Source organism: Saccoglossus kowalevskii, chromosome 20 (assembly GCF_978046115.1).
Source record: "Saccoglossus kowalevskii chromosome 20, keSacKowa6.1, whole genome shotgun sequence".
NCBI lineage: Eukaryota > Metazoa > Hemichordata > Enteropneusta > Harrimaniidae > Saccoglossus > Saccoglossus kowalevskii.
Window position 1 is genome coordinate 5,253,697 of NC_140660.1, and position 18,889 is coordinate 5,272,585.

Consider the following 18,889-nt stretch of genomic DNA (forward strand, 5'->3'; position numbering starts at 1 on the left):
TTGTAGTTTAGTTCTTTGATTAAGATACTGAAAACACAGTGACTTGATGACACCCCAAGTTGCTGAAAACTCAGTGACTTGATGACACCCTAAGATGCTGAAAACTCAGTGACTTGATGACACCCTAAGATGCTGAAAACTCAGTGACTTGATGACACCCTAAGATGCTGAAAACTCAGTGACTTGATGACACCCTAAGATGCTGAAAACAGTGAGTTGATGACACCCCAAGATGCTGAAAACAGTGACTTGATGACACCCCAAGATGCTGAAAACAGTGACTTGATGACACCCCAAGGATGCTGAAAACTCAGTGACTTGATGACACCCCAAGATGCTGAAAACACAGTGACTTGATGACACCCCAAGGATGCTGAAAACACAGTGACTTGATGACACCCCAAGGATGCTGAAAACACAGTGACTTGATGACACCCCAAGGATGCTGAAAACACAGTGACTTGATGACACCCCAAGGATGCTGAAAACACAGTGACTTGATGACACCCCAAGGATGCTGAAAACACAGTGACTTGATGACACCCCAAGGATGCTGAAAACACAGTGACTTGATGACACCCCAAGGATGCTGAAAACACAGTGACTTGACACCCCAAGGATGCTGAAAACACAGTGACTTGATGACACCCCAAGATGCTGAAAACTCAATCACAATGAAATCTAAGAAACTGCAGCGACCATCTTACTAATATCATAAACTGTTGCATTTATTACTTCACACATCAACTTTGAACAATTTTGTCGACAATACAACTTTGAAGGTTTACCTCGGATACTTACAACATGACAATGCATAGATGAGTTTGCAGTGGATTTGATGTACTGTTCATGTGAAAATAACCCAATACAAACACTACAGAGTACATGTCATCAAAAAAATTCAAATTTTGGAACTAGACTAGGGGTGAAGTATGTAAAAAGTTTGAGCAGAATTGGTCAAGGTATGTTTGAGATGCAGCTTCAAACGCAAACAGGCACATGCACTCATGTATGTGAACAGTCAGGTGCTGTGCTCTCGCTGTCGCTCGCAAATGTCGTAAATTACGAAATTTGGACAAGATTTACGAACAAAATAAATATCTATTAGTAGGATTTACGAACACATTTTGTAAAAAATACCCTCGCAAATCGCCCTCATTTAATTGTCAAGACTCGACTGTGATCATCACGCGTGTTACGGTTTGAGTGATTGCCATTTTAACAATATCCCGTTACTTCTAAGATTGCAACAATTGTTACATGGTGATCGCGATCAACACGGAACTGCCACTGAATGTACTTTTCCACTCTAAAGTTATTTTGGTGTCATCGCACATGCGTAGTTTAGTCGACATGTGTTTCAAGATACCCCGCAACTCTACTCTCAGTATGGGACGGTTTCATGTCGCCCTTATCAAACATGTGATTTGTTTATTTATTGAAAATGGAGACTACGTCAAAAAGGAGCAGACATCTGCTCGACGAGTATTTTTCACGACGAGATGGAGAAACCACTAAATCGTGTACAGAACCAGAAACCCATGGGTGTCCTAACCCTGACAGCACCAAGAAACGGAAAGTTGATCGTACTGCAGCATGATTTCAGAAATAATGGAAGGTTAGCTGCGGTTCCGTAGCTCTTTGGTGCGACATACAATCTAATTTTGCCCTACCAATTTCATTCGGACGTCTTGTTTTTATTTTTGTTGTTGTATGTCGAACATGGGCCGGCCAGTGTCTGTCACGTAAATAATGCGGTCGGCAACATAGGGCTATGATTCCACAGCTAATGGAAGGTGAGACAATGTTAGCGAATCGATCGAAAAATACTATAATTTGTGTAACATTCTTACCGGGCATTCTTAGCATTGAGATCGAGTTACAAGACCGAAAGTTACTTTAGTTACTTTAGTTACTTTTTCACTTTAATTCAGAAATTTCGATGAAAATAATAGTCATTTTGTGTCGTCATAAACGTCAACATGCGGGTTTGCATGATGAGCACGGGAGATTACTTCATAATAATATTGATTGGCATAGAGTTTTTTTCTGAGAAATTTCTCATGAAAATTTATTCACAGGATGACTTGTGTTCTAGGCAGTGAACTTAGTGAACTTTTGAATGATGACTATTTTCCCCACTGTTAACAATGTGAGCTTATCATGAATATGTTTAATTAATACTGAGTTATTCGAATAAAGGTTCTGGTGTCTACATTGCATATTTTGTTGTGGTGTTTTGTTGTACCATCATAAATGGTACATTTTGTGGAGCAGACTGCCTAATTTGATGCCATGAAATCACACACAAAATTAGAGCTCAGGATGCTACCAGCAAGCACCATTTTCAGCATGCTGTTCTTGTTTTCGGCGGACGACAGAGGGGACAGCTCCTTCTCTCTTCCCTTTTGTGCTCGGTCGCGGGAAAATGCTCCACAGTTTCCAGACAAAGTTTACTAATACTTTTTTTTCTTGATTAGTAAATTTACTATTACCTAGCAAATTCCAGAGAGAGCCCAGAGGTGGCGAGACAAAAACAATGAAGACTAAATTCATGTACAATTTATGACTGTTCCATCAGTCTCATTAAATCAGTTTTTGTTATCCTCCATGGTGAGGTCAGGAACAAATATATTCACATCATTTGGAACAGATGGTGATGTCATCAAACTATGGGTTCTCACATGTGATGTCATCGAACTGTGGGTTCTCACATGTAATGTCATCGAACTGTGGGTTCTCACATGTGATGTCATCAAACTGTGGGTTCTCACATGTGATGTCATCAAACTGTGGGTTTTCACGAGATGTCATCAAACTGTGGGTTTTCACGAGATGTCATCAAACTGTGGGTTTTCACGAGATGTCATCAAACTGTGGGTTTTCACGAGATGTCATCAAACTGTGGGTTCTCACAAGATGTCATCAAACTGTGGGTTCTCACAAGATGTCATCAAACTGTGGGTTCTCACAAGATGTCATCAAACTGTGGGTTCTCACAAGATGTCATCAAACTGTGGGTTCTCACAAGATGTCATCAAACTGTGGGTTCACACGAGATGTCAAACTGTGGGTTCACACGAGATGTCGTCAAACTGTGGGTTCACACGAGGTGTCGTCAAACTGTGGGTTCACACGAGGTGTCATCAAACTGTGGGTTCACACGAGGTGTCATCAAACTGTGGGTTCACACGAGGTGTCATCAAACTGTGGGTTCTCACAAGATGTCATCAAACTGTGGGTTCTCCCATGTGATGTCATCAAACTGTGGGTTCCTTCATGTGATGTCATCAAGTAGAAAAATTAATGTACATCATTGAGACTCATCATGGGAGTAACACAATGCATTGACGCATCACGCAGATCTTCAATAAATTGTGCAAACGCAGTTCACGAACAGAGGCTGCAGCCATGGCTGTGTTAAAAACATTCCATCTCTCATAAAAGGCAAATTATTGAAACCTGAATGAGTCCATAAAACAACTTATATTTTTCAAAAGCAGCTTCATTTGACATTTGACCAAATCAGCACAATAAATCAGCAATTTTAAACTGCAGGGTTCTCCCCAGGGCTTTTTAGCGCCGAGGTCCGCGGCGCTATACCTGTGAATCTCGGCGCTTCACTTGGGACCTCGGCGCTATGTGTTCCCACCTCGGCGCTTGATTTCATATTTGACATGCCAATATCAGATGTGAAAAATCTTTGTTCGCCACGTCGGTCGGCCCCGACCGTCACTCAAAATTAGTGACCACCACGGAAATGCGAGGACTATTGTCTGATTGTTAGTATAATTACGTACCGACCGACACGCATCCTGTCAGTCGTGGATTATAATTTATAAACAATAGACCTAGTCGCACGATACGTAGCGGCTAGTCAAATTTGTGGAATTAGCACCTCTTTGTTTGTAAGTAAATACTTTCTGCGATAGACACAGTCTTTAGATTGAAAGCTAAAATTATTTCAAAATCAATTCCACCTCGATATAACATGGTCAAATCGGAGTTCACGATCAGTTCACGCTACTCAAGAAAAAAACAACGTGTTTATTGCGTTATTTGGTAAAATACATTTGAACTGTTATCATTGCGAATCATGTAAAAACTCTTCTTTCAAGACCTAATTTACCTTTTAAATATTGCAAATCACCTATTTCGAAAGCTATCATGCAGTTGTCAATTGAAATCGATGCCAACACATCGTGCTACGACATCGCTTTACTTCCGCAATGTAATCTTTATGATCACTACCATTCGGAAAACTTCGGGTTCTACCATGCGGCATTTTGATTGGTTAATGGCATTCTTGACCCATCGGGTCAAAGGACACATGCTAATGTTTCACAAACATCATGGCGAGTCTGGTTTTTTTTACCGAAGCGATCAAGTGATCAAAAATAATCGCTCCCGATAAAAATAAGTCGGATTTTACTTACATTTCATATAAAAAAAAAAGTTAAATTTGTTGAGGAATTATTGCTATAACTGGTGTATAACATGGCCAAGTAAGTTATGTCTCGTCGTAACTTTGATGATCGTTTTGAAGCTTTATTTGTTCGCTCATTACTGTAATTGTAAACGTTTTAGAAGTTGATGGTACGAATAATAAATTACAACAATACGTCAATTAATTACGTGATCGATTTTTTTGAAGGAGAATGTTTTTGGAGTGAATAAAATTATGAGATTCGTGAACATAAATCTGGCTTAACGTTTTGAATGCGTTTCCTTCAACGTTTTACAAAACAATTAAATTGCAACAATAATTTATTTGTGTTTGTTTTTAGTCTGCAGCATTTGTATTTCGAGAATGTTTCAAACTCTTCTAAATTGTGAAACATAATGTGTTGATTCCATTAAAAAAAATATTTGCCCTGTGACTGAGCTCACTAATATTCATAATTGTAAATAAGTTCTGTTAATCAATGAAGGAAAGATATGTAAATGATATGCAAATTATTATGCAAATTAGCCCCGGCGCTATGCATTTTTTCTGGGGAGAACCCTGAACTGTGCATCAAAATGACCTAACTTTCAGTAATAGCATTCACCTTAGACTGGCCAGGCCATGACAACTTAATAAATCTTTGCGTTGACGCAAATTTCCATAACTTGTCTATTCTACAGTGCTTCATACGCTTGTCAACATGGAAATTATGCTAATGAGCAGCCTGGCTAATGAGCAATAGGAAGGCAACTTTTGAAAAGATCCCTATGCAACCAACAAACACATTACCCTGGCGCACATATTTTAGCATAAACACACACCTACTTTCCTCTTTTGGATAAGTTTCACTCCCGGGTTCCACAACGTCACTGCATCTCATGAATAATCATAACACTACATTTTTAAATACTGCAAAATACTGTATTTTTGCTTGGAATTTATTTTTGCTATTTTGGCTGAAGGGATGATTCAGTGAAAATAAAATTCGGCGAATATACCCTTTTCCCTATATTTTACATTCAACTTGACAAAAATCAGTGAAAATAAATTTCATACAAAACACCCAAAACGTTTTTTTCAGTGAAAATTCCAGCTAAAATAAAGTACTTTACAGTAGACCAACTGTGATAATTGTGTAACAATGCCAAGATTACGCAACACACACATAAACACATGGTCAAGGTGAATGTACTTAATACACTGAAGTCAAAAAATGGAGAAAAAAACTAACAAAATGGATATGGTTGTGTGTGTGTATATTTACCTGTGCCCATGCCTTCATGGCATCCAGATCATTGTCTGCTAGAAACACACACAGCTCGCATCTAGCTTTCTCATCTTCTATCAGTCCACCACCAGGGGCTGTAATCAGAAATGATACTTAAAAGCCCAATTCACTTGCCCTGGGCTATGTGTTGTTAATCACTTGCATAGCCTATGACGCATCCCGTTTCAGCGGTCCAACATCACCTGACTTTGATTGACAGTAGTTAATTATTCAAGATTAGTCGCGCATCCCTTTCCCCGGTTCATGTTTTTGACTTTTATCCGCCAAAATCTCAACCCGTACACTATTTATTGTCATAAATACTACACACAGTCACTGCTGTGATATTCATAGTCACCAATGCATCCACTTTGGCACGACATAATAGACCTGCAAGTTCGAGAAAACGCGTTTTTACTGGAGCTTGGCTTGAACTGTTTACTACAGCGTAACAAGCAAGAAAATAATCCCTATTGTTTAGGAGCGTATTTATAGTATACCTGGGCCTTTAATACTTAACTAGTTTTTCAAGCTTGTTTAGTTTGGTTGGCTTTCAAAACCGACTGGGTGGCTTTCAAACCTATGTGCGCAAGGCCAATCCAATTTCTATGTATATTTTTAATATATTTAGCCAATAAACTGATGTTGATACATATCCAAAAATTTTTTGGAGTAATATGCCTAAATATGTTTCATATTATTAACATAGGTAGATACTAGTACTACAAAGTTCTTATTTTAGAAATTGAAATCCTAATTTCATTTCAAGTAAGCATCACAGAAATCCAACATGCACAATTATATAATTTTTTTTATTTTAAATTGCTGCGTTCATTGTTTCATCATCTTTTTATCAGCCATTCGAAGCAAACTGTGTTTAACTTGATCCAAAATACTTTTTTATTAAAATTAAAGCAGCCCAGAGAAAACTTTTACCAGACTATCGCGCAAATACGTTTTAATTTTTACCAGTCCAAAACAAAAAATTATCCGTCTCAAGCATACAGTTATACAAACATTGCCCTTATTCATGCGAGCAAACATCCAGGCATTTTCATTGCCTGGCAACCACAACTGGCGACCACAATGATGAAAAACTCCCAAAAAAAATATATTGCTGAACAGAGCAACGAGGTAACACGTGTAACATATATAAATTTGGTCGTTTGGGATTGTTTTGTAGTTGAGTTTATGCTGTTTTCACAATGTCTGCTGTTTTCACTGGCTCTCCAACCAGTGTTCTACAGAAGCCTGTTTATAACCCATAGAAATGCATGGTACATTGGTGCATTTCTTAACACAGGTTACTCGTACATTATAGCCCCCGAAAAAATGGTCACTATAGGTAGGTGCATCATTATATAACTGTCTAAAACGGGTTTGACTGTATTCTGAACATGACCAATAAAACACAAGTTGGACATGACTGATTCCAAACACAGTTTTGTAAATTTGAAAACCCCAGTAAAACTCACCTAAAATTCCCCCAGCAAATAAGATATCAAAGAGGACGTCTGCATAGCGTCGATAATTAAGTCGACTTCCGGCGGTATCCAAGAACTTGGCGAGCTGATCCAAATCACTGGCATCGTAAATACCAAGTATTACAGCATCACGGAATCCTATAGGATCATATTTCTCCTTTTCATCTGCAAAAATTAGTACTGTATGTATCAGAGCAGCGCCCTCGTGAGGTATAGCACATGTGTGCCATATAATGTAGAATACTTTATTTCCGCTTGGAATTTATTTTTTTTTCCCAGCGAATATACTTTTATTTCCACATTTCACATTCAACTCGTCAAAAATCAGTAAATATAAATTCTATACAAAATACCCAAAAAGTCTTTTCAGCAAAAATTTATTCCAGCTAAAATAAAGTATTTTACGGTAACAGGAGTGATATTGTAAGGATGCCTGGCAGTGCGCCCTCAAAGCTTATATGATGTACCAAGAAAAGCTGTGATGCAACAATTCATAGACACGCATCATTGATGCAACAGATTATCGTACACTAATATAGCGATCTTTAAAAACACAGTTGTGGAATTTGTAATTTGGTGAAATGAAATTTACTATCTGTATTCATGAACAAAATAAGTGTGGAAACACAAGAAATCAGAGGCCACACTATTTTTGTTCGTGCCTCAAGTCATACAATTTTTTTTGAAGAATTCCCCAAAGTAGTCAACAAGTCGACTCAACCTGATTTTGAGATATTCTATTTTGACTTCGGATCCTTATAAAAATCAGTTATGTTAAAAGGCACAATAATCCTGCACATAATTTAACATTGGACAACCACATTGTCTAGGTCTTACTGTTTGGGAAAATAACCTGGGAGCAAAAATAAAAAATTAGGATTTAGTGTATTTTTAGAACAAAATATCAGCTGCCAGTTTGGCCATCTTTGATCCAGTCAAGTAATCATCAAGTAAGTGCACGTTTTGAGAATTGGTCAATGTATGTCTGAGATACAGCTCCAGACGCACAGACATACACACATACATGCATGCATGTACAGAAATATCAACAGTCAGGTGGAGGGACAGACACAAACAGAGACTAAAGATTTTTTGTCCAACTGGCGACTGTTCCATCAGTCTCATTAAATCAGTTTTTGTTATCCTCCATGGTGAGGTCAGGAACAAAAATATTCACATCATTTGGAACAGATGGTGATGTCATCAAACTATGGGTTCTCACATGTGATGTCATCAAACTATGGGTTCTCGCATGTGATGTCATCAAACTATGGGTTCTCGCATGTGATGTCATCAAACTATGGGTTCTCGCATGTGATGACATCAAACTATGGGTTCTCACATGTGATGTCATCAAACTATGGGTTCTCACATGTGATGTCATCAAACTATGGGTTCTCACATGTGATGACATCAAACTATGGGTTCTCACATGTGATGACATCAAACTATGGGTTCTCACATGTGATGACATCAAACTATGGGTTCTCACATGTGATGACATCAAACTGTGGGATCTCGCATGTGATGACATCAAACTGTGGGTTCTCACACGCGATTCCATCAAACTATGGGTTCTCACATGTGATGTCATCAAACTGTGGGTTCTTAAATAGAGAATTGATATCAGCCAAATTGAACAAATTTGGTTCATCCAAGGTACCTGTATATCAATATCTAAGCAACTAAACTGGTAGTTTACAAGAAGAAATTGAAAATGCAATTGTTGATGGACAACGGACAATCACCTACACGAACGGCACTACTTGCTGAGCTGAGAAGAAAATCAAAAAAAAAAAATCAAATCCAGCCATACCTCTTTTTCTGGTCTTCAACCTCTGACCTGTAAGTGTAGGTTTGGGCGTCTTCTGACTCATACAACTGACAGCTGTAACAAAAAACAAAACATCAATAACACTAGATTCTCACAAGCAAAGTAACATGGTGGCTAATTTACACAAAAATATAATATGTAAACACTCGCTACAAATGCATGTTGCGCCTCAGTTGTCGTGATTTCTACCAAGTTGTGGGTAGCCGGATGGCTCCCAACAAATCTATTGTTTTGCCGAGAATTTTAAAACTAATGTTTTGTTGCATCGAGTATTAAATTGGCCGTTAAAGGGCTCGAGGAGGCAACTTAATACCTATTGTCTGACTTAACGAAAGATGTCAACTTCTAAGTTGACAGGGCATCTATTTCCAAATATGGTGTTAGCATATAACAATAATACAGGAATTATTGAAAGAGACACCAAGTACAGTCAAACCTGTCTTAGCGGTCACCCTCAGAGAACGGTCACCTCTACGGAGCGGTCACCCTGCAGCAGTCCCGTGCAATTTGCCATGTAATTGACACTGCATAGAACGGCCACCTCCACAACGCGGCCAGCGGTCACCAAATATCTAGGTAACCGGCGGCCACTACTGTGTATAACGGCCAGTGTTTTGGTCCAAAGCAGTAAAAATGGGGAAGAGACGATAAAAATGCGTTAAATCAAGACGGTCTCTCGATTACTAGTATACAATGAACAGTTGCACTGACCGGCGACCGCCGTCAATCATGCAGTTCATTTCACACGTAGGGTACTTACACTAGCAGGGAACAGACTGTTTATTTCCTCTGACATGCCAGTTTGTTTCAATTGAGTAGCCCATTTGTAATTAGGTGTTTTAACACCTGAAAACAAAACCTGAACAGTGACGGGAATTATAAAAACAATGACCACGCTTTTACTGTTGACTGGCATTGTTCACGTGATAAATATGCTAATTTGGATTGTAAGTACGAACAAAACATCAATGTTTACATTAACATAACGATGTCTAGAGTGTAAAAAAAATTTAAAAATTACGTTGAATCAAGAATATGGCGAAAATTTTTAGGAAGGCACTGACGTTTACAGAGAAGGTTGAAGGTTGAAAGAAATGGCCGTAAAGAGGTATGCCTAAGGTACGACAGGGTCACGACCATACCAACGCTACTACGGCAGTGCTAAACAAGGCCGGGCAGTCTGTTTTATTTCCGTTGAGATGTCTACCACATGGGGGATTAGTTATTATTGGATGTTTAACACCTGAAAACAAAGCCTGACTTGTGACAGCGATCGCAAAGTTTTACGTTTGAAAGACATTGTTCACGTGATCATATGCTAATTTGGCTCACACGTAAGAACAAAACATGTGAACAAAGCGATATCTTCAAACTTCAATCACTTTATTATTTACTCTTTGGCTTACAACATCTACGTATAACATTGAATCAAGAATATGGCAAAAATTATTAGAAAGACGCTGACGTTAACTCAGAAGGTGGAAATGATAAACCGTTTCGAAGCAAGTGGTGGTTCCTTGGGATCGCGTAAATTGGCTGTCGAATATGGTGTTGGTCGCACCCAGATACAGAATGTGCTGAAAAGGAAGGCCGAAATTCTTGATGAATACGAAAATAATGCACCCGGGGATCGTAAACGAAAGGTTCGAAAGACCGGCAATGAAGAAATAAATCGTCTGACTTGGGAATGGTTCAAGGATGCCATGGCAAGAAAAATTCCGGTCAGCGGGCCTTTGATGCAAGAACGCGCTCTTTCCTTCGCAAGCGATCTCGGAGTTGACGACTTCAAAGCATCGAATGGCTGGTTGGACAGTTTTCGAAAGCGTCACAACGTTGTATTTAGTATCATGACTGGCGAAAGCGGTGACGTGAATAATGAAATTGTCGAACAATGGAAAGATAAATTACCATCACTGCTAGATGGCTATGAACCCAGAGACATTTATAACATGGATGAAACTGGACTTTTCTACCGGGCGACTATGAATAAAACTTTATTTGTGAAAGGCGAACAGTGTCGTGGTGGAAAGAAATCTAAAGAGAGACTGACAGTTATGTTATGTGCAAACATGGTAGGCGATAAAGAGAAGCCATTAGTTATCGGAAAATCCACCAAGCCACGCTGCTTTAAAAACATCAATCTAAAGAATTTACCTGTTGATTATTACGCTAATAAAAAGGCATGGATGAACTCGAAAATATTTGAGGACTGGCTTCGCAAATTTGATCGCAAGATGAGACGCCAAGGAAGAAAAATATTGCTCTTTGCCGATAATGCGCCATCACACCCAACGATCAACCTAAAGAACATTAAACTTCAATTTTTACCAGCCAACACTACGTCTAAATCACAACCGATGGATCAGGGGATTATTCAAACCACTAAGCTGAAATACAGAAAACGTCAGCTCCGTCACATCGTACGAAGAATGGACGAAGACAAGGCAAAGTATGGCAGTGAATTTTTGAAAGAAATTAACGTCCTGGATACAATCATGTGGATCAGCCAGTCGTGGAAAGAAGTTGAAGTCTCAACTATAGAAAAGTGCTTCAGTGCCTGTGGTTTCACCAGCAATGCAGAAATTACTGGTAAGTTATTTTTTCTTTTTATATTTTAATGTTTTTTTTTGTGTGTTGTTTTTTAAATTCCTGGACATTGTTCACTATGTTGGTTTATAAACTCAGGAGACAATAAGAAACAATGGTGATTTTTCAATAGAAATTGACTTGTGTTGTGTAATGCTATTTTGCATAAATTAAATAACAGAGTTTACCTGAAACAATAGAATATTTGCCTCACTTTTCCTGGACACAGGGAACTGATCAAATGTTTTCCAGAATCATTAACATGTTTAACCTCCATGGTAGAATGGAACACAGTTTCATATCAACATGACTGGTGCTATGAATATTTTTCCCCACTTGGCAGGTTTGTTTCATATTTCATTAATTCCCCCTAAATGTCGCCATTACATTTGTTTAATCTTTAATTTGAATTTTCTCTCTGCAGATGAATCCAGTAATGATGATAACACAGAGATAGCACAGTTGGATGAATTGTCCCATGAGTTGTTTGGATGCAGTTTAGATGAGATTGTCAATATAGAAAGAGACCTAGCAACATGCAACACAGACAATGTTAACTGGGAGCAATCAGCAGTTGATATTTTGAGCCAGATGGAAGAAGATGATACAGGTGCAGAAGATAGTGATGATGAGAACACCCCACCACCACCACCAAACCCAGAGAAACCATCCATCAATGATTACAGCCAGGCAGTCCAGTCAGTCTCTAACTTGAAAGATTTCATGTTGAGACAAGGATTGGATGACATGCTACTTGCTATAGCAGACATTGAAGATATTTTGGGCAAAAAATATGTGGAGAAAATATCATCTGCAAAACAAACTTCAGTTTTGGATTTTTTTGAACCTGCCAATGACAATGGACAATAAATGTACTTTATTACCTGTACGTGTATAGTGAGCCATTCAACTACAAATACATTTGTATTTTATTTACAAATATTTCATTTTGATCCTATTATTTATTTGGTTATCATTCTTTATTAATTTCTTCATTCATTAATGACATGTGTATGTAAATATATTATCCCAAGACTTAACACATTTATGTCAATAAAACAGTTTAAATTGTACAACTTTTTGTCTCTTGACACAGAATGCCCCGCCCACTTTGAAAAAAAAGTAAAATATATCCAACCTCTACAGAAAGGCCACCTTTATATAGTGGTCACTTTAGCCTGGTCCCTTGGGTGACCACTATACACAGGTTTGACTGTAAATTCATTGACATCAAGGCAATGGTTTTGATGCCTCAGTGGAGTTTAAGCCTTTATTTTGTAGTAGAATAATTAATCAGAATAGACCAAATTTTCGCACACTTTGAGATTCCACGTTATGCGTGAAATCGAACATAAAAAAAAGGACAAACAAAGGTCAAAGTGTCAACAATCATCGTGGAATTCGACAAACGCGAAAGTATTTTGGTGGTTATTTCCATGCCTAATAATGTTCTATGTACATCTAATGATTTTCCCTTTCGATTAAGTTAGGGTATGAAGAAATATTTTCCTGTCAAAGATCGGCCTTTTGATTTGAGCTACGAAATAAAGAAATTTGAGTTTGAAATCAAATCATTCGATTTTTGGTCAGACGTTTAGTGCGTCTTTCACGCAACTCGCGAAATCTCTCAGTTGTACAGAAAATCACCTACTGTAAAATGACTAATTTTCACTGGGTTTAAATTTCGCTGATTTACCATTTCAGGCATATTCAGTGGGTTTAAAATTCACAGTTTTAACCATTAGATAATGTGTTCTATAATAAATTTTACATATTCACTGGGTTTTAATTTAGCGCATTTTCCAGTCAGCGAAATAAGCAAAATTAAAACCCAGTGAATATTTAATCTTTTTACAGTATTATGAATGAAGATAAGAACTTTGTATTGAGTGTGTTATAAATTATAGAAGTGTATGCATGAGAATAGATAATACTTAGTGATACGGTAAATCTTTATGGCCACAATACAAAGTTCATATTAGTTTCATAATGACTACGACAGCTGCAACATGGTGAATAGTATCTGGTTGAACTCGATTGTAACCATTGTTGATGCAACTAAAACTTGCACATAGAAATACGAGGGTAATAATACATGCAGCCTCTTGGCTTAGAGTTTCGTTGTTTGCAATGCACATTTCAATTAAAGAATTGAAGATGTCATCACAAAATGAACGAGGTCTACTTGAGATGCCTCTATTGCGTAATTATGAATTGGAGCGACATCAACACTGTCTTCTTAAACAGTTGCATTTTTTTGGACACATTTTTTGCCTCTATCTTGTTTGTGCTTTGTAAAGATTAGTCATAATTCAATCAAACAGTGTCATCGTTTTATTGCATTATTGAAAATACATGCCAAATAAGAACATCAAGAAAATCTGATAACCTGCCATTGCCATTGTATGCATCTTGTCGTAAATTGATGATCTCAACACAGTTGCAGTAGCATCAGCAATGTGGTTGATTGGGTGAACAATCATTATAAACAAGGGTGTTGACAAAAACTTGTAATTTTCAAGATTGCGGATTTGTTTTCAAACTGTTGTAACCATGATGCTAAGCAAGCATTCTCATTTCATATATTAGGCCAGGCTTTTTTTATTCCTTGTTTCTCGAGATTTTATGAGGCAATTTTTTTGAGAAGAGCGAAAAAAAATAAATAAAATTAATTCTTTTTTTCCATGAGATTTGTGCGATTCTCAAAGAATTGTAAGTGAGATCATTGATCGAAGAGAAGAAATGCAATAAAATTTTATTCCATCTATAACCTTGTTTCTCATCCTCGCGAGACTTTGGTACTTTGATCATGATACTCCCACGAAAATGCAACTTGGATTTGTTATGCGGCGTGCGGAAAAAAATGAAGATAAACATTTTTTTTTTAGCAATTTTTTGCACTTATAAGTCGGCGAGAAATTACGCTGAAATAAAATTTTATTTTTATTTTCGGCTCTTGTTCATTCGGCGGGTTCGCGAAACAAGGGATAATAAAAGTCTGGCCTTATATAGAACAGTTTCTGATTATTTGAATTTATTTCTGGCATACTAAGGAGTCTGATTGTACTACTGTAGTATTTCATACATTCTAACTAGGTAAATAAAGTCAGTTTTCATCGTTTACAAAGGTGTCCATTTTTGATATTTTCATAGGAACATGGGAATTTTAGGTGAAAATCAAACTTTTCCAGTATTCATACTCAGTGAGCTATTTTTATCAGCCAATCAGCATTCATGTTGCCCAGTGAGCATGGCAGCAGAATATTAATAGGAAGTCTAAACCACTGTACAGAGGGGGGGGGTCAACTTGTAAAACATATTTTGGTTACCATGCTATCCATCATAGCAGTTCTTCCCAAAACGAATACTTCCAAACCAGGGCCTTGAGTTGAACTCGTGAAAAGGGAAAACTAAGTTAACGGTAGACATATGGTTTTTGCAGCAGGTTACCAGCAGAAATATTATCAGATATTCTTAATACCTTCTACAAATTTAAGTAAAGCAAATAACAAAAATGAAGCGCTGCAAATACTTAAACTTAAATCAGTAAACGTCTCGATTAGTAGTTTCCTATTTATCGGGAAGTTGCCATGCCGTCCGCAGAACAGCTGACTGTAGGCGCAACATGCGGTTTTGCAGCCGAGAAGGGCTCTTGACATTGCAACGCCGAGCACTGTATTTATAGACATTTTATTCCCTATGACGAAAAGGCAGCAAGAATTAAAGGGAAGTATGTTCGAAAAAAAAACGCATATCCTTTCCGGTTTCTTTTTTTTTTTTATTATTGGAGGGTCAATAACCCCGACGAGGGATCCGGTTGAGTCGGGGTGAAATCTCTTACCAAATCATCAATTCGCAAAGACGACAACTCGACTAATCAAACATGGCAAATACTTACTATTAGGGCAATTAGAAAAAAAAATCGACGAATGCATTAAAAAGTTTAACATTATTGTCGACGAGAAGACGGTGTTCATTTCAGAGACAAAAGACCGCAAGGTTGTTAAAGTGATGGACGAAAGGTTGTGCCACGCGAGACGAGGTCTCGGTTTGGAAAACGTTTAACTCGAGAAATACACCCAAACTATGCTTAATATCAAGTTTTGACCATCACTAAACACACCATGCTTTGAATATTGTATGAAAGCATGCCGTATTTTGAACAAAACATGGATACAAATCGACAAATACTTACATTATCAACGAGTAAGGTGAAAATGGAGTTTCCAATGAACAACTGCCGTCTACAACGTGATTTTGCACACGATATGCCTCGTTCCCGGTCGTAGTAATAATTTTCCAGCAAAATTCACTCATTTTGTACCTTACAAATTTAACCATTTCTTAGTATCATTTATAATAATTTATTCCTGCAATTAAAATATAATTTTGACATTTTGAAAACAAAACAAAACTTAAGATAATTGTTAGTTCTTGATTATTTATTTCGGCGAACGAGCCTGTACTCAAAATGGCGGAACCCGCAAAGAAAGCCATGGACTTGGGTCTTCTCGAAGAAGACGACGAATTCGAAGAGTTCCCATCAGAAGGTAAATGATAATAAGCCTGTTACACAAGAAAAGACAAGTTGGCGGTGCTTTAAATGCGCTGTTCTTGCTCTGTGTGTACGTCTTAACTTTATCGAGATACGTTTGTCACATGTTATGACAATGCAAAAATACACGAATACAGGTTATTTATTTATTTATTTATATGTTGCTACCCTTTTACAACAGGGGCTCACTAGTAAGTAATTAGGAGCTGCAATAAAATTATTGGAAAAAGCGCATACTATATAAATGAAAAAGAAACAGAACAGGTTATTAATACATAATGATTACAGGTCGTTTGGACCCCTTGACGATTAGACAACTTGATGGTATTTAAAATTCTCATCATTTGGACCCACCATTATTAGTTAGCAGCAACACTTGTACTGTATAAAACTAGCTGTTTCCTAAAATTGACAACAAAATCGCTTACCCTTTGACGTACAATCCCAAACGTTTGGACCCACCATCAATATTACCACTTTAAATAGGCAATGACTATTCTTCCCACGACTGTGCAAATAACTGATCTATTTCCACTATTCGCCACAGGGCTGTTCGAATAACCAATCTATTTCCACTATTCGCCCTGCAGTGGTGCGAATAACCAATCTATTTCCACTATTCACCCTGCTGCTGTGCGGAAAACCAATCTATTTCCACTATTCGTCCCGCGGCTCTGTGATTAAAAGATCTATTTCCACTATTCGTCCCCTTGACCCAGTTTTGCAATTATGAACAAACACCAACTTATATTTGCAATTCATAGCTCTAATAGACCATTTTCCGTTCACTGCGAGAATCATGCGTTATGCGTGAAATCGAACGTAAAAACAGGACAAACAAAGGTCATAGCGTCGTAGTGGCGTCAAACATCGCGTGGGATTCGACAAACGCGAAAGTATTTTGGGGGACATTTCCATGCTTAATAATGTGCTGTCCACATTTGATGATAGACAATTTCGATTAAGTGAGGGTATTCGGAAGCAATATTCTTCTGTCGAAGATCGGCCAGTCGATGTGAGCTACGAAATAAAGAAATTCGAGTTGAAAATCAAATTGTTTGATTTTTACAGCAGACGTTCGACGCGCGTCTTTCATGCATCTCACGAGATCTCGCAATTGTACAGAAAATCACCTATTAGCTATGAGTTCTATATCGAACAGAACACTGCCAGTCGACCACTGCCTTTTAAGCTTTCTCGTATCTAGATCCCCAATTTCAAATGACTTAAAGGAGGCAGTGGTCATTGTGCTGTGCATTTGCAGCATTTGTGTTGATTAACATTAATTTGCGCTCTTCCAATAGAAATCTCAAGTATGAGGTTTGACCTGGGCGCGACTTGCACTAATTGCCATCAATGACTTCTTCAATACCTTCCAATCACCTGAAAAATACATAATTAAAGCTTGGTAACTTTTCAGTTTGTACTTCAAAGTCGCCATCTTTGTTTATATGAGACCCATATATTTGGCGCATGCGTTGCACGATGACTACCGTCCTTTAAGTATAAAAGTGTGTTTTATCACAGATTGGGGTGGAGAAGATGAAGACCAAGATGATGTGAATGTCTGGGAAGATAATTGGGATGATGATAACGTAGAAGATGATTTCTCAAAACAACTAAGGTGAGTGAGAGGATGATTTCACTGATTTTATTCTCACTGAATAATTTTTTCAGCAAAAAGAAAGTATTTGACTGTAAACCAAAAATCACATTTGTTGTGTTCACTAAATATTACTTATTTTGATTATAGAAATGTATAAGCGCTTCTAATAGAATCAGTATTATCATTTTCAAGCCTTTGATTTCAATGTTTTTTTGTTTTTTCGTCTTTACAGGACAGAGTTGGAAAAGCAAGGCACGCCGATGCAGTCATGATGTGTAACCCTTCTCCATACTTCACTGTCTTGTCATCAACATCGGCTGACAAATATCGAAACATTTCATACTCTGTGGAACACATCAACTCTTATTTCTCCATCAGCAATTATTTTTATTTTGAGAAGTTAGTCATTTCGTGAAGTCTGTTTTTAGGATTCAAATTCGTATTCGATGCGTGGCATAGCTTGTGGGCCCCCCCTGTTTCTGGCAAAATGGATCTGTCCACTTTCCCAGCATGCATTTCATTACTCCCAATGTGGGAAATGTTAAAAACTTGATTTTTTTTGTTATTGTTAACTATTAAAAAAGATAATCTTGTTGTGTTATAAAGTATTTTATAAATAAATACATGATATATCTTGTTTTGATCTTTTTTATTACAGCAAATTGCACATGCACATGCCTCATTAACATAAATTAGCTTATTAGCATATATTATCTTATGCCGAGTTTGACACACTGGTCACTCATCAAAGATGGTTCACTGCCAGAGGTTTGGACACCAAATACACTAAAAATTACTTCAAAAACATTTCAATGGCGATAGATACACCATTAAAACGGCACAGAAACCTTCCGATATGACGTTTCCAGGTCAATTCGCTCCCTCGCCTGTGTATGCTCCGCTCCCTCGCCTGTGTATGCCCCCCTCATTTTTTTCTGGAAAAACCCTGACTGCTATTGTTATACACAGGCAATGTTTGAACACAAGCTAGGTCTGACCAGTGAGCTAAATTTGTTATCTGATATTCACAAGCTGGTTGACAAAAATTAAACAAGTGAATGTCTGTAAGTGGAATACTAGTACATTATTTAAAATCAATATGCTTATATT

The 18,889-nt window shown here is 37.6% G+C and overlaps 2 protein-coding genes and 2 non-coding genes across 5 annotated transcripts in view; 1 reads left to right on the plus strand and 3 right to left on the minus strand.

The window, feature by feature from the left end:
* Positions 1 to 15,904, minus strand: part of LOC100369606 (eIF5-mimic protein 2-A-like) — a 30,048-nt gene extending 14,144 nt beyond the window's left edge. The window contains exons 1-4 of the mRNA XM_085494551.1: positions 15,814 to 15,904; positions 9,015 to 9,086; positions 7,190 to 7,363; positions 5,712 to 5,809 (exon numbers count right to left, since the gene is read on the minus strand). Coding sequence (XP_085350677.1) covers positions 5,712 to 5,809; positions 7,190 to 7,363; positions 9,015 to 9,075 — 333 coding nt within the window. The 5' untranslated portion in view covers positions 9,076 to 9,086; positions 15,814 to 15,904. The remainder of the gene's footprint in view (positions 1 to 5,711; positions 5,810 to 7,189; positions 7,364 to 9,014; positions 9,087 to 15,813) is intronic.
* LOC144360281 (small nucleolar RNA SNORD57) lies at positions 2,575 to 2,649 on the minus strand. The gene has a single exon (XR_013422177.1). It is a non-coding gene; the product is annotated as a small nucleolar RNA SNORD57 (small nucleolar RNA).
* On the minus strand, positions 8,311 to 8,385 carry LOC144357741 (small nucleolar RNA SNORD57). The gene has a single exon (XR_013421705.2). It is a non-coding gene; the product is annotated as a small nucleolar RNA SNORD57 (small nucleolar RNA).
* Positions 15,905 to 16,068: 164 nt separating the features above from the next.
* Positions 16,069 to 18,416, plus strand: LOC144343811 (26S proteasome complex subunit SEM1-like). Of its 2 annotated transcripts, XM_078006219.2 has the most exons (3): positions 16,069 to 16,168; positions 17,701 to 17,797; positions 18,012 to 18,416. In XM_078006219.2, the coding sequence occupies exons 1-3, from the start codon at positions 16,090 to 16,092 to the stop codon at positions 18,049 to 18,051; spliced, it is 216 nt and encodes a 71-aa protein (XP_077862345.1). In that variant the 5' UTR covers positions 16,069 to 16,089; the 3' UTR covers positions 18,052 to 18,416. The 2 variants fall into 2 exon arrangements, with proteins under 2 accessions (XP_077862345.1, XP_085350324.1); XM_085494198.1 differs by lacking the exon at positions 18,012 to 18,416 and having other exon boundaries at positions 17,701 to 17,801.
* The last annotated feature ends 473 nt before the right edge of the window (positions 18,417 to 18,889 follow it).